At 41.6% G+C, this 15,386-nt stretch overlaps 1 protein-coding gene across 2 annotated transcripts in view; it reads right to left on the reverse strand.

The window, feature by feature from the left end:
* Positions 1-15,076, reverse strand: part of LOC105841955 (aminopeptidase N) — a 32,113-nt gene extending 17,037 nt beyond the window's left edge. The window contains exons 1-14 of one of the 2 annotated variants that reach the window (XM_021349745.3): positions 14,537-15,076; positions 8,576-8,670; positions 7,872-7,925; positions 6,856-7,002; positions 6,425-6,506; positions 6,195-6,316; positions 5,647-5,819; positions 4,459-4,565; positions 3,975-4,082; positions 3,457-3,529; positions 2,350-2,549; positions 1,573-1,652; positions 549-661; positions 210-364 (exon numbers count right to left, since the gene is read on the reverse strand). In XM_021349745.3, the coding sequence (XP_021205420.2) occupies positions 210-364; positions 549-661; positions 1,573-1,652; positions 2,350-2,549; positions 3,457-3,529; positions 3,975-4,082; positions 4,459-4,565; positions 5,647-5,819; positions 6,195-6,316; positions 6,425-6,506; positions 6,856-7,002; positions 7,872-7,925; positions 8,576-8,639 (1,478 nt within the window). In that variant the 5' untranslated portion in view covers positions 8,640-8,670; positions 14,537-15,076. Of the gene's footprint in view, positions 1-209; positions 365-548; positions 662-1,572; positions 1,653-2,349; positions 2,550-3,456; positions 3,530-3,974; positions 4,083-4,458; positions 4,566-5,646; positions 5,820-6,194; positions 6,317-6,424; positions 6,507-6,855; positions 7,003-7,871; positions 7,929-8,575; positions 8,671-14,536 lie in introns of both variants that reach the window. The other variant, XM_021349741.3, reaches the window with a different exon arrangement.
* Positions 15,077-15,386: the final 310 nt, after the last annotated feature.

The following is a 15,386-nucleotide window of genomic DNA, read 5'->3' on the forward strand; positions in this document are numbered from 1 at the left end:
GATCATCGGAGTCCATAGACATTAAAAATGTAAATCCCGTCATCCACCTTGAGATATGAGGTCTAAGTCTCGGTTCTATAGTACAAGAGTTGCCTCATCCTTCACACCGAAACGCATTACTGGTGATAGTGGAGGGTGCTGTTCCGTGCGTGATCACATAACGCCCTACCACTAGTGAAAACGCCAATTATGATATAAATTTGCCTTACCTCAGTGCTGGCAGAACATGGTCGAGCAGCAAAGCTTCTTCTTGCTTCAGGGCGGAATTTTTGAAGGGCGGTGCTTTTTCAGCTATTAGCGATGTTAGGGCTTCCATCAGCCACTGCGACGCCCACCATCTTGGAGAGACTAGGCCTCCGAACCACTGAATAAAAAGAGCTAGTTAATGAACCAATCAGTCTTTAATCTATTTAATAAATTTTCTTTATTCGGAAAGTAACTACACTTAAAGAAATCAGATGCTGCTTAGACAATCAATACAAAGGGAATAGAAATACCAGTTGATTTCCTCAGAAAAAAAAACACTAAGAAACAAGGTACTTGCTGACCTGCTGTGCCAAAAGTCTTGCTATAGTTTTGGTGTCAGATAAAGTGGCTGGCGCGAGAGTAATGAGGCCCCAACCTTCTGAATAGTGGTTGGCGCTGTCAACCACCACGACATCTGCAATATTGACAATTAAATAAATTAATCTAGAGGAATTTGTTTGAGATGATACCATCATCTAAATTTCATCATCGCGCCGTCCACCATCGGAGTAGAGTCTGTTCATAATACCTGGAACCACTGCGATCATCCACAGTTTTCAGACATCTTTTTTGCCCCGCACCATCCGGCTTTGGAATGAGCTCCATTCCACGGTGTTCCCCGAGCACTATGACATGTCCTTCTTCGAACGAGGCTTGTGGAGAGTATTAAACGGTAGGCAGTGGCTTGGCTCTGCCCCTGGTATTACTAACGTCCATGAGCATACGGCCAACCTAATGATGGTTATAAATGATGATCCTCTGCCTACACAGGCATTAAAAATAATAATTTACACTAATCTATTTCGTCATCATCATCAGGCCACAGTCATCAACTGTTGATACAGGCCTGTCCTAATTTACACCAATGAGTTTGATCTTCGACTCTGCTCATCCACTTCTTGCCACCACCTAGCCAGAGGCGGTTCCACCAACTTTATTTACCTTTGATAGTAAAATAAAAGAATTTTTGCTATTTTGTGGGCAGTGTCATGACTGCCTGTCCTCTTGATGCTAATCTGACTCTACCAAGAGAGTTCTATTGAGACTGAAACGACAATCTGGAGGATGGCACATCAGGGTCACAGTGGATGAACTACTTGCCAACAAAGCCCTCTTAGTATTCGCTGAGTGCCTAAAGGCATGACTGGTCTAGAGTAATCACGGAAAAAGTCCCATCTACTCTGGAAAAGTTCGATCAAAAAGCTGCGGCCAAGTAGTTTTGCCGGTCCCCTCGCGAAGTTGTCTTGACAGAACCTAAACAATTGCTGTTTTGGACAGCTCGTGCAGACCCTGGCTTAAGATGCAGTGGAAGCGCACAGGACTTACCGAATTTCGGTAGAGGATACGACGTGTTCAACTCGTAACTGAACTGCTGGATGGTTTTCTGCAACCATTCGAGAAGCGGTCTGTAAAGGACGAAAATAACTATTGTTTTTTTTTAATTTTTAAGTATGGCAGTTTGCTTTTTGGGATGCCATTGTTGCCAGTGTAGAGTTCATAAAAGTCATCATTTAATTTTAATCATTTGTCAAAATACACTTAACGACGGTTTAGAAAGGTTATTAAGGTTTAAATGGCATTTTTGAAACTGTACAGGAATCATTTCAAATTTATAATTTAGGAAAAAAAGATCTTACCAAAATACCCTTTATCAGCTATTCGTATGAAGTAAACTTAATTAAGCTTATATGTATGCTTATTAGCATTTGGTATTGCAAATAAAACGTACCTTTAATTACAAAAAAAGGTCGCTTATTAAGCGACATGTTGCATAAACCTCTCATATAAATTAATATTAATAAAAACTTTTATAAATATATGTATCTCGTTGTATAATGCATATTCTACTCTACTCCACTTTGGTGGTCAGAAATAGGCAAGGTATTGGTATAGCTTCAAAAGCTGGTAAGAGAGGTTTAACTATGAATGGCTTTAGAGGAAGAGAAAAAAATGGATGGATTGCGTGAAAGAGTATATGTGTAAGATCGGAGAGATGGTATATCATAGATGAATATGGAAGGAGAAAACATGTTGCTTCGACCCCAGGTGACTTGGAGAAGGGCAAGATAATGATGATGGTATAGCTTCAAACACCAAACTCACCCGCTCTCCTGTAATATGCTCGGGTGGTCAGTGTAAAGGCTGATCTCTGGTGCTGTGCTGGTATCTCCGTCGGTCTCCGCTTCGGTGGCGTCGGTTGTGTTAGCCTCCGGTGTCGGCGCTGACGCTCTTTGGAGACGGCAGACCGCCACCGCCACCATGTGGGGGGGCATGGGGGGCGAGGTGGCGAATTCGTCCTGGAGCTTTAGACGAACGAGAGCTTAAGTCGAAAGCTATGTACACATTCGTTCACTACTAAATCAATCAGACATAGGTCTATAACGTATGACATTTTACTGGTGGTAACACCTCTTGTGAGTAAGAACGGGTATGTACCACCATCGCGGCTATTTCTGCCGTGAAGCAGTAATGCTTTGAAGGCCGAGGCAGCCGTTGTAACTATACTGAGACCTTAGAACTCATATCTCAAGGTGGGTGTCGGCATTTACGCTGTAGACGTCTATGGGTTTCAGTAACCACTTAACACCAGGTGGGCTCTGAACTCTGCCACCAATCTATGCAATAAAAAAAACTTCAGAGGTGTCAAGGGACACCCGGATGGAACGAAGTTCCTTTCGATTAATTAGTGAAGGAATTGTAATTTTTTTTTAAGTAATAATAATAAATTACGGCATTATGAAGAAGAAAAAAACAATACTATGAACTAAATTTCTATTGTTGAAACGCTATCTCGAGAAACTGTACTCATTACGCGGACCAATCGGATACGAGCAATGTCACGCGATAAGCGCCTACACGTTGATTGGTCAGAATGACGGATCTAAAAAGTGTCGTGACAACTTTTCGTAAGAATTTTTTCCGTCTAGCCCCCTTTCACAACGCGCGATAAGGAACTTCGTTCCAAAAAACTAAGCTACCATTACTAGGTTCATTAATTTTTTCCATGAATAATATAAAATTATGCTCTGTTTTTTAAGGGATTTTATGACCTGGTAACTATGACCTTTAAGTCATGTCTTATTTTAATTTATATTCTTATTTTTATGAAAAATGATCATATGGAGTGAAATGAAATGAAATGAAGATGATTAAAAATTATGCTCTAGTGTCAGTAATCGTACAGCTTACCCTAGTCATCGATCTACTTACGAGTCTGTGTCCAAGATAGAATCCCGCTTCTTCTGTCGCAACTATGGGCATGTTCGTAAGAGACACGTGGAACCTGTTAATGTTAATCAATAAAACGTGCAGAGCTTAGTTTCAGAGAAATCTAGATTTCCGTCTGTGTGTAGTCCTAAAATTTCTAGCTAATTACTATTTCAAGAGCAAGAGAGGTCGTAAGTGGTAATTAGGGTGAATAAATTTGCGTCCTTAGATCTTCAATAATAAGGCAAATCGATTTTCTATGAGTACAATATCGATTCACTAATGTACAGTCTTGGTGAATATAGTCCATAGTCATTGTCCAATGGTCGGGGTGCGACATTTATTGGCAGGTACTGTACTAATGTTTGAATGAATTTTAACGGGGCCATTTTTTGAGGGTAAATGGAAAGTCATCAACAATTTAGGTTTACCAATCTAAGCTTAGTTGAGACGAAAGAAAGTGCTATGACAACTGACACTTAAGTAAATTTTCTAAGTTGAGTTACTCAAATATTTCTCACCTGTCTCTTACTATGGTCAGCTTGAAGCTGGCCCTTAAATTGGGCTCATCGAAACAAGGGAAAGTGGATCGTGCGTGGGTCAACCAAAATCTGGAGACAGCGCAGCGACTGCAACAAAATTATACTGTGTAAATAATCTAAGACAGTGCTTCCCAAACTTTTTAGATATTAAGTCAAGCAGCGTCTATCCTCCATTGTTCAGGGTCGCATTCTCAATTTCTTCGGACATATGTCGCGATGGGCCGACGACTCAGTTGGTGCAGAGAATGATTAAGGCCACGCGGCATGTCACCGACCAAGGCATAACAAGGGAAAGGCACCGATAAAGGCAATTCTAAATGGTCCCGACAACGATTGCATAAAGGCCTCAATACGCGAGGAATGGCGACGTCTTGTGAAGGGCATCACCTTCCGAACTGATGACCGTGACAACTCTGTGAAGACTGCAAATAACCGCGAAGAAAATTTAGTTAACAAGACTTACTGTCTTTGGTTTCCGGTCAAGAAGAAGCCTCTCTGCTTGTCACTCCTCTCCAATCTCGTGATGAAACGCAAACTCAATGTGTAGTTATATTTTCTTCGTATTTTCTCCTGCAATTTGTAAGAAAATGTTCACGATTGACTTCCACGGTGAAGGAATATCATCGTGTTATAAAAATCAAACCCGCAAAATTATAATTTGCGTAATTACTGGTGGTACGACCTCTTGTGAGTTCGCACGGGTAGGTACCACCACCCTGCATATTTCTGCCGTGAAACAGTAATGCGTTTCGGTTTGGGTGTGAAGGGTGGGGCAGCCTTTGTAACTATTGAGACCTTAGAACTTATATCTCAAGGTGGTGGCGCATTTACGTCGTAAATGTCTATGGGCTCCAGTAACCACTTAACACCAGGTGGGCTGTGAGCTCATCCACCCATCTAAAAAAAACGGTGATGTGTCGAGGTTCTAACGCCAGCAGAGGCAGACTAGACCAAGAGTCCGAACGCTATGACATGTCCTTCTTCAAACGAGGCTTGTGGAGAGTACTAAACGGTAGGCAGTGGCTTGGCTCTGGCATTGCTTAAGTCCTTGGGCGACGGTAACTACTCACCATCAGGCGGGCCGTATGCTCATCTACCTACAAGGTCAATAAAGAAAAGACTAGTATAACGGTACGTGTTCACGGACATCAACAATGTTAGGGGCGAAAACAAGTCACCATCCATCCTATTGAGGACTCTTTATCCCGTTTTGAAAAAGGATATCTCATAGCACCCAGGAAACCCTCTTATCCCAGTACCAATATACGAAGCATGTGTTTAAGGAGCATGGTTTTTTTTAAATCCTATTTAATTATTAAATGATATTCTACTGTTATGAAGACAACTTCTAAATCTGTGTTAAAACATTAATGGCAGTATTTACGTTCAGATGTTTTTCTTGTTAATGAGTGGACGAGATTGTGGTCCCTCTGTCGCAAAGCGGTTATCGGAGTCGGTAGACATTACCAACAATGCAAATACTGCCATCCATCTTGAGACATGAGTTCTAAAGACTCCGTTTTTAAAGTACAACGGCTGCTGCGTTCTTCAGACGTAGGCAAAAGTAGACAGGCCATGGACTCCTGGAGCTATTAAGCACGAGTTGGACCTTCAGTTCCAGTGCGATATAAAAAATATATATAAAACTCACCTTAAATTCAATGTAAGTCTGATCGGCTTGCGGGTAATCTAAGACCCTAGAGATTTTCGGTCCCAGAGATCCTCCCGACTTGAAGAGCGCCCGTTCGGTCACGTTCATGTCTCTCACGTTGAGCACCACAAACGTGGTGTCTCTGTCCACCTTCAGGTCAATCGAAACTTCACCTGTTGACGGGAGAGCGTGGATTACAGCCAGAACACAGTCGAAGTGCCAATCAATGGTTTGGAGGACTTTTCGCAACGAAGTCTGAATGGGTGGTTATTATGCTTCACACTAAGGAGTGCGACCCTTGTGCTTAGTCTGAGTTTTTCGACGTTCTCGATAGCGTAAGAGTTAACCCAATTTTGTATGCAGTTGGAACAGCGCCCCTAACGGCAAACGTAGGCAAACGATTCCATTCCATACAAATATGAGCTAACTTTTACGCTATCGAGAACGTTCAAAAACTCGCACTAAGCACACTCAGCCGCCACTTTGGACTGGCGATTCAAGTGAGATTCCGAGGCTTAGTCCGAACCTCCCCGCTACATTTACGTTACCTCTCAATTCGCCTGTGGTCAGATTCGGATGCAGCCACAGACTGTAGTGTTTTGGTATCACGAACGTTGGCAACCTCGCACCGCGCCACGGGAACACCGCGCCATTGCTAGCGATGCGTTCTCTGCAATAAGAATTGACCGTGACCAATCTATTGGCAAGACAATTTTATAGAGAGAGACAGAGAGAGAGTAAGAATTCTTTATTAAAAGTTAGTTTTACTTATCCGTACTTGTTAGCTGATGAAGCCACGTTATCCGCGTCCGTCGGTGGCTGTCCAACTATTAAAGTCGTTTCCTCAGCACACGGACATTCTGTGAATTTAGATAATTTAATAAAGATTACCTATATTTTGTGACGCAGGTCGACATGTGAAAGAGGGTTTATAGTGAAGCCTTGGCGAAAATATGATAAAAAAACTATATACTCGTATAGTCTTTGACAATAGAACGATATTAATGTTTATACTTATAATTTCGAATTAATTATGGTCGAATTTCGACAACAGGGCGACCGCTAGTATCCTCAAAAGCCTTATTTGAAGTCGTCGCGGCCTAAATGATACGGCCGCTCCCTTTGTATCTATCTAGCTATGCGACTGTATCGGTTTTCGAATGGCAAAGGAAAAGTCTATTCCAGTGTGGTCAAGCAAAGTCTACTTACCCGGCTGTGGACTGGCGTACACGACCAGCAAGGACGTGGCGAAGATCGTAGCGAAGGCCAGAACAGTGAGGCAAACCGCTCGGCGCTGTGAGCAGACGGCCACGGGAGCGTCGCGGAGCTCTCTGGCTTCACGCGCCTTATCTGTGTCTAAATAACGCACGCAGTTTCAAAACGAAAAGAATAATAAATAAATAAAGACTATCAAATAGCAAATCGGACCAACCGGAATTGATATTATGGTTGATATGGGGATCTTATGGTACCAAGTCTTTTTATGGTACTTGTCTTAGGGTCTTCGGGTATGTTAGGGTCATTTCATACACTATGATTATCTTATATGCGTATATGGTCCACTCCTAACAATTATAGACCGGTAAGTCTCACATACCTTAGGAGATTCGGCTTATGATACTTATGATATATTATCTTATGGTACCAAGTTGTTGTTGTGGTGCTAGTGTACCCCGCTGGTACACAGGGCCCTCACAAGTTGTCTCCACTTGACCCTTTCATGCACTTGCTTCTTGACATCACTCTAGGTCAGGCCAGCAGTCACCAAGTGTGTACATGGCTACCAGGTCTTCTCCTGTCAAGCGGTTGCCAATCAAACGCGATTGATGCTGCGTTAACCCCGCTGCGCCGTAGAGTGTGCCTTATCCAACGCCATTTCCGATGGGCAAGGTCTTGCGCGATGGGGGTTTGGTAACATTTAGTCTAGAGATCTTTATTAGAGATAGTGAGTGGCCAGAGTCAGCCGAGTATCGACCTCAATGGAGTTCGTTCCAGATTCAGATGGTACGTAGGAGAAAATATCACTGGAAACGCACTCTCGATGAAGTGGAGTGGCGAACAGTGTCGTGGGGAATACCAAATGGATGCATCACCTCGAGCAATTCCACTAAAGGAGCACTCGTGGCAAACACTCTTTCAATTCGTCTCCCGTATAAGATGGTTATCCTTACCTTTGACCCACCTGAAAACAACCTTAAATCCGGCCTGAACTAACCAATACGTACCAGCTAGAAATGCCACGTCATCCAGATCTTGATCGACCATATTACGCCAGGCCGCTGCTGGAAATAAGTAACGGTTCTTTTAAAATTAAAACCGACCACAAAAAGTTAGGATTTTATTCAATTCGATATAGTTTTTTTTTCTGAGCTTTTGTCTAGATTAACCTATTTCGATGATTCTTGATTTAATTAAAAGCTGGTACGTTAAATGTGATCCCATTTATATTAAATCAATATCCGACTGATAGTTTTATGTGTGAGACTTAATGTGTTAGATTTAATTGACTTCGATTACATTGATGATGTTATGTTAATCATTTTAGTTTAGTTTTAGTTTATTTGAAGTCGGCTTTCTTTTTAGTTGATATTTTGTAATATATATATTTTTTCTATACCTATTCGCTAACCATCGATTCCAGCTACGACTGGACGGGTAGGTGAGCTCACGGGCTCAACCTGAGCGAATTGGCTAACACTAGCTCTAGCAAGAGCAGTGCTTCGCTAAATCTACCACCGGATCGGAATCGCGACCCACTGACAAGATTCGGCGAGAAACTCAGTAGGCAGGTAACTCAGTAGACTTATTATTTAATATTGACTAAGGTGGGGGTTTGTCCGAGTCCCCTCACTTTGCTTAGCCTTCCGACGCCCCGCCCTCCGATCCGCACCACCTACTCAGTATCTCCTGAACACTTCATCATAATCACCTTTCGCTGAACCGTTCCTGTCTGCTTTGTATTTGCCTATTGGCTCCATCGGAATACCTTCCATCTCACCGCCGCAACGTCATAACGGATACGACCTGGAATTGAAATTCTCATCAGATATATGAAACCTTAAAGACTCTTGTTTATGGAGGGTAGAAGTAAGGAGCATCATCTTAGTGTATTAAGTTTAAAGTGTAATAAAAAGTGTTCGCTGAAAGAGACATAATTAAGATGGCTAAGGATTCACTTCCTACACTAGCGCTATTTGGTGATTTTTCCAACAATAACTTTCTGTTTACAGAGGGACACTTTTTCAACTTATCACTTATACAAGATGGTGCTTCTTACTTCTACCCTCCATACTGTTGTTGAGCCGATACGAGTAACGCCATCTGTCGACGCAAACGGATAACGAAATAATAAGAGCATTTCTTGAATGTTCTAGAATATTTTCGTCACTGAACAAACTCTATTTTGAAATGACCTAGAAGAGTTTAGAACATTCTCGAATGTATCGATTCTCTCGCTCGTCTTCCTACAAGAACTAAAAAAAAAGAGTCTATTTCTTAATAATATAAAACTTTGAGAGGCGCTGCAATAGACTACACCGGATTTATGCTAGAGGTCGTGTCGTATCCTATCACAGAGCAGGAAAAAGTTTTAGAGCCGACGAACTGAAACATTTGTCTTGTTAAAAATACTCATCCAGGCGTAATTGTGGGGTGCCTTTGAAAAAGCGCGCGCATCCCCTCATTGAGAGCTTGAAAAGCCGCGAGTAACTATGAACGAACACCCCTGCGTGCCGTAAAATAAATGTGTCATTGTGTTTTCAGAGCTTTCCAAAGCACTTCCCCGGTGCCCTATAGAGAAAACGGGGTGGGCCTTTCATTTCACGAGACGAGCTTTGAAGTGTGCACAAGAGAAAAATGGATTTGTGGTTGACTTTTCTCGTTCGAGATTGACCAGGAATTTAAGTGGTCACTCGAGTGTATGTTCCATGGGGAGTGCTCTGAGGAATTGTTCGAGATGATACCGTCATCTCGTTTTTACCATCGCACCGCCCGCCACCGGAGTAGAGTTTATCCATACTACCTGAAGCCACTGCGGTCATCCACAGTGCGATTCCAGAGGTCTTTCTTGCCACGTACCATCCGGCTATGGAATGAGCACCCCCTCCATGGTGTTTCCCGAGCGCTATGACATGTCCTTCTTCAAACGAGACTTGTGGAGAGTATTAAGCAGTAGGCTTGGCTCTGCCCCTGGCATTGCTGAAGTCCATGGGCGACGGTAACCACTCACCATCAGGTGGGCCGTATGCTCGTCTACCTACAAGGGCAATAACAAAAAAAGAGTCCATGGGCCACAACTAAAATGCCACCACTAATGTCGAGAAAGAGGTCACAGGTATTTGGTTCTTGGTAGAATGTCGGTAACAGTCCATTACCTATATAAATCGCATCCAAATGGACTTAAAACAACCCACATGTGACGACAGCAGTGAGATAAGGACAACAACTGTTTTAGACCAATCGTCGTAGGCAGTCATTGATAGCGCTTTCTCACTCTAACGGCAAATCTTTATTGCTACTCAATCATTTTTATTTGCTCTAAATTGCTTGCTATTAAAATAAGTAATTCGCTTCTTTTTTTTTCACGATTAATTAATTATAAACATGTTTTTATTAGTTCCATTTATATAATTCGATGAAAGATTTGGTTTGAACGACATTTTTTCGACTTTACAAGTGCTTAGTGCGAGTTTTTTAACGTTCTCGATAGCGTAAAAGTTAAACCAATCTTGCATGCAGTTGGAACAGCGCCCCTAGCGGCAAACGTAGGCGAACGATCCCATTCCATACAAGTATGAGGTAACTTTTACACTATCGATAACGTTAAAAAACTCGCACTAAGCACATAGGAGAGCCATTTGAAGTTTAATGTTTCGAAAAAATATCGTAACAAAATAACTTCTTCGGCTATTCGCATGGAGTTTAGGAGAATGATATTCCGCCCCGCTTTTTTGCTTTTTATTGCTTTGATGGGTGGACGAGCTCACAGCCCATCTGGTGTTCAGTGATTACTCGAGCCCATAGACATCTACAACGTAAATTCGCCATCCACCTTGAGATATAAGTTCTAAGGTCTAAGTATAGTTACAACGACTGCCCCACCCTTCAAACCGAAACGCATTACTGTTTCACGGCAGAAATAGGCAGGGTGGTGGCACCTACCCGTGCGGACTCAAAGATATTCTACCTATACTATAGGCTCCAGTAACCCCTTAACACCAGGTGTGCTATAAGCTCGTCCTCGAATCTAAGCAAAAAAACATCTATGCACGTTTTTATGAACGTAATTTTCACAGACTTCAAATTATCCGATCAACTTGAAAAGTTGCACGTGTATCAAGGATGATACGATAATCATAATCAACTTAGAATCCTGATCGATTTAAGACGGAAAAAAATATATTTATTTATTTTAATAATGGTCTGCGCGTTTGTTAATAACACGCTTAATAGCAGACTATTAAGCGTACTTTTATTTCACGCTTTATAACACGCTTAATAGCGGATCATAAAGCAAGTTTTTATAGTTATTATCACAACGCAATTTTCCTCTACATCATGGATAGGGTTCGGAAATTTTACGTTTTCAATATGGATGATAGAGGTATGGACCACCATCTTGCATGGGGGGGACAAGTTGAAAAGTGTTTTATTATAGCGAGTTGTTATTGGAAGCTGTACAACACGGGAGCGCCAGACAGACTCGTGCTCATCATACGAGACTTCTTGTCGAACCGTTCGTTTCGATATCGAGTAGAGAGAACTCGTTCTCGTCCCCGTCAGCTGACTGCCGGAGTCCCGCAAGACTCCGCGCTCTCCCCGTTATTATTTAGTTTGTATATCAATGATATACCCCGGTCTCTGGAGACCCATCTAGCGCTCTTCGCCGATAACACGGCTATCTACTACTCGTGTAGGAAGATGTCGTTGCTTCATCGGCGACTCCAGATCGCAGTAGCCACCATGGGACAGTGGTTCCGGAAGTGGCGAATTGACATCAAACCCACGAAAAGCACAGCGGTGCTCTTCAAAAGGGGTCGCCCTCCGAACACCACTTCGAGCATCCCACTCCTTAATAGGCGCGCAAACACCTCCGCCGTTAGCCCCATCACTCTCTTTGGCCAGCCCATACCGTGGGCCTCGAAGGTCAAATACCTAGGCGTCACCCTCGACAGAGGGATGACATTCCGTCCCCACATAAAAACGGTACGCGATCGCGCCGCGTTTATACTAGGACGACTCTACCCAATGCTTTGTAGTCGAAGCAAACTGTCCCTCCGTAATAAGGTAACTCTCTACAAAACTTGTATACGCCCCGTCATGACGTATGCAAGCGTAGTGTTCGCTCACGTAGCCCGCACCCACTTGAAATCCCTTCAGGTTATTCAATCCCGATTCTGCAGGATAGCCGTCGGAGCGCCATGGTTCCTAAGGAACGTGCATCTCCACGATGACCTGGAGCTCGACTCTTTTAGTAAGTATCTACAGTCGGCATCGCCGCGTCATTTTAAGAAGGCGGCACGACATGAGAACCTTCTCATCGTAGCCGCTGGAAACTACATACCCGACCCAGTAGACCGAATGGTAAACCGTCGACGTCGCCCAAAGCACGTCATTACGGATCCTCCTGATCCATTAACGGTGCTTTTAGGCACCACAAGCACCGGTCACCGTCCTACTAACCCATAGACACAGCCCACTGAGTTTCTCGCCGGATCTTCTCAGTGGGTCGCGTTTCCGATCCGGTGGTAGATTCTGCGAAGCACTGCTCTTGCTAGGGTCAGTGTTAGCAACTCTCCGGTTGAGCCCCGTGAGCTCACCTACAAACGTTAGGGCGAAGCTGAAATAGCCTCTCAAGGCTATAAGCATAGGTTGGAAAAAAAAAAGTTATTGGAAGACTCACAGCGAAATAGCGCTAGTGTAGCAAGTGGAAATGATGTGAATATAGCAGTTTAAAACAGAGTGAAGTGTGCCGGATTAAAATGAAGTGTGGTAGTATAAGGCGTTGTTTTATTTTAAATGCTTCCACTTGTTACTACGACGCCACCTTAATTGGCTTCTTCTTTTTTTTGTATTACTTTGTCTTGCTTAGATAGGTAGAATAACTCAAAGCCCTGGTGTTAAGTGGTTACCAGAGCCCATGGGCATCTACAGCGTAAATTCCGGCACCCACCTTGAGACATGAGCTCTAAGTGTCAGGCTGCCCGGCCTTCAAACTGAAACGGATTACTGCTTCACGGCAGAAATAGGCGGGGTAGTGGTCCCTACCCGTGCGGACTCACAGGAGGTCCTACCACCAGAAATTACGCAAATTATAATTTTGCGGGTTTGATTTTATTACATGATGTTATTCCTTCACCGTGGTAGTCAATCTTAACTACCATTAATTGTCTTTGAATGAATTAAACAATTGTACCACCAGTAAGTTCCTATGAGTGGAAAATTTTTAATACACCGAAATGGTACTCTTAAATTTTTAACCGTATATAGTTTTCAAAGGATATCGTATAGAAATTGTCAAAATTTTAATACGAATCGTGTTTTTGTCCGCTGGACTATGTCTGCGCTTTATCATCCCAATAGAAAAGGCAAAACGATTTGCGAACTCGTTGGAAACCAATTTCCGTTCAATTTGAACTCGTCGGAAGTTGCAAATTTTTTTTTGTTGATTCTCTTTAGCTTTTTAAATAAATAAAAAAAACATTAGGTTAAGCCGTAAATATAACTTCAATTATGAGAAATACGGACGGAATATTACGGACATTTGAGACAATTTTTTTTATCTTAAACGCTTTTATAGAAAATAGAACAAAAAATTTTTTTTACATTAAGTTTATTTGCTATTTTATCTTGGATTTTCTACAAAAGCGTCGTTTTTTTTGTATTTTTACCTATTATTTAGTAAATATAATGTTACAATAATTAAACGTCAACATGTTATTTATTAATTTGTACAGCGGTTGAATTACCTACGCTTCGTTAAGAGCCGCTAAAATTGGGAGATAGTCCCAACAAAAAATCGCTAATCTCGATTATCCTAATAAGGAGCACGGGTCTAACTGTTTATCATATTAAATTGTCTATTGGTCCTTTATAAGTATGCCAAATTTCGAATTAATCAGACGTTTTGAAGAGTGACCAAATCATGTTCAAAGCTCCCGTAACATGTATACGTATGAAGCTAATAAAAGCCTGTTAAAAATAGCGTGCATTGGTGTGAGCAGATCGGCTGTCATTTTGCAATAATCCGAGTTAGTCTCTCACATAATTAAATGAAAACGTAATGGCCGCAAATGTAAACAAAATAAACAAAAAAAATCCAAATATCATTATACGAAACAACAGTTCCCCACTGTGTTTGTTGACGCCGATTCCAATAATGGCATCTATGATAATGGCGGCACCGATTTGAACTGAGTTTCGAATCAAACGCGGGATAATTGTTTATTTCTAAGAGTTTATTTCATTACTAACGGCTGGATAAAAAGTAAAACCATATGTAATGATAGTTTCTTAGTGTCAGATATTTTGAAGTAATACCGTAGAGATGCGGCAAACATCGAATGGGCGCGTATTAAATTACGTCTATAAACATAAATAATGGGCATAAATACAATTAAAAAACGCAAAAATGCATTTATTTATAATCATAACATAAATATTATTTACATTTAAAGTATAGTGGAAATATCAGTAAATGTAAAATTATTTAAAATAAACGCCACAGATAATAAAAACACTTTTTTAAACGTGGCATTAAATTGATTTTTTTGACAGGCCAGATGCCATAGGACGTAAAATGCTGTACCTATATCAGCAATTTGTTAAATTATTTCGTACCAGAGTTTTCGATGTGAATAAAAAAATCTTATTCGTTAAATTTAGCGCTCACCTCTTCCTCGATGCGATGAACGTTCACACCCTTTTTCTACGAATATTTTTCTATTAAAACGTATACAGCCACAAGAAAATATCTAAGATAAAAAAAATTGTTGTTAGTTTTCAATTTCTAACGGAACTTGTTTGGTATTTACGTGCTGGATCGCGGACGCGGCTTCCTACAGGCACATCATAAGTGACACTCCGTGGAAACACGGGAAAATCGATTTTGCTAGACCGTGACCGAAATATTTTTCACCCTTAGAACGTGACGGATCGATACAAGCTTGCGCCCGATTGAGAGGGACGCAGAATGGATGAAGAGTGCGATTGTTAATGTTTTGCCACCCCCCTGTTAATGGGGTAGGTTTTGTAGGGGTACTATGGAACGTTTTTTTTGTGTGTTTTTATTTCGTTTTTTTTTTTGAGTCTGCATCAACTTTTTTCTTTTTTTTCAAAGATGTTGCATTTAAGCAGCTCGCAATTATTGTTTTTGCAATCATTGCAGGTATGGTACGTGGATAGGAGAATCTAGAACGACTAATAATAAAATCTCTTTTATTATTCTTTTTTATTGTATTCGAAAATTTAAATTTTCATATTAATTTTTATAATAACAATAGGCACATATTTGACCAAAAACGGACATTAAAAGAGGCGTCGAAAGTAGAAACAAAAAAGTTCCTATGGCACGTTCCGTCGGATTTACTACTAGAGATATAGCCCGAGTGAGGATGAAGTCAGCAAGGTGGCCGGTCGTACGACTCATGACCTGTCCCTATGCAGCATGATGAGAGAACTGGACTGCCTGGACTATGGGATTAAGCTTACACACTGAACGTATATAGTTCAAATATATAGAT

Source organism: Bombyx mori, chromosome 11 (genome assembly GCF_030269925.1).
Source record: "Bombyx mori chromosome 11, ASM3026992v2".
NCBI lineage: Eukaryota > Metazoa > Arthropoda > Insecta > Lepidoptera > Bombycidae > Bombyx > Bombyx mori.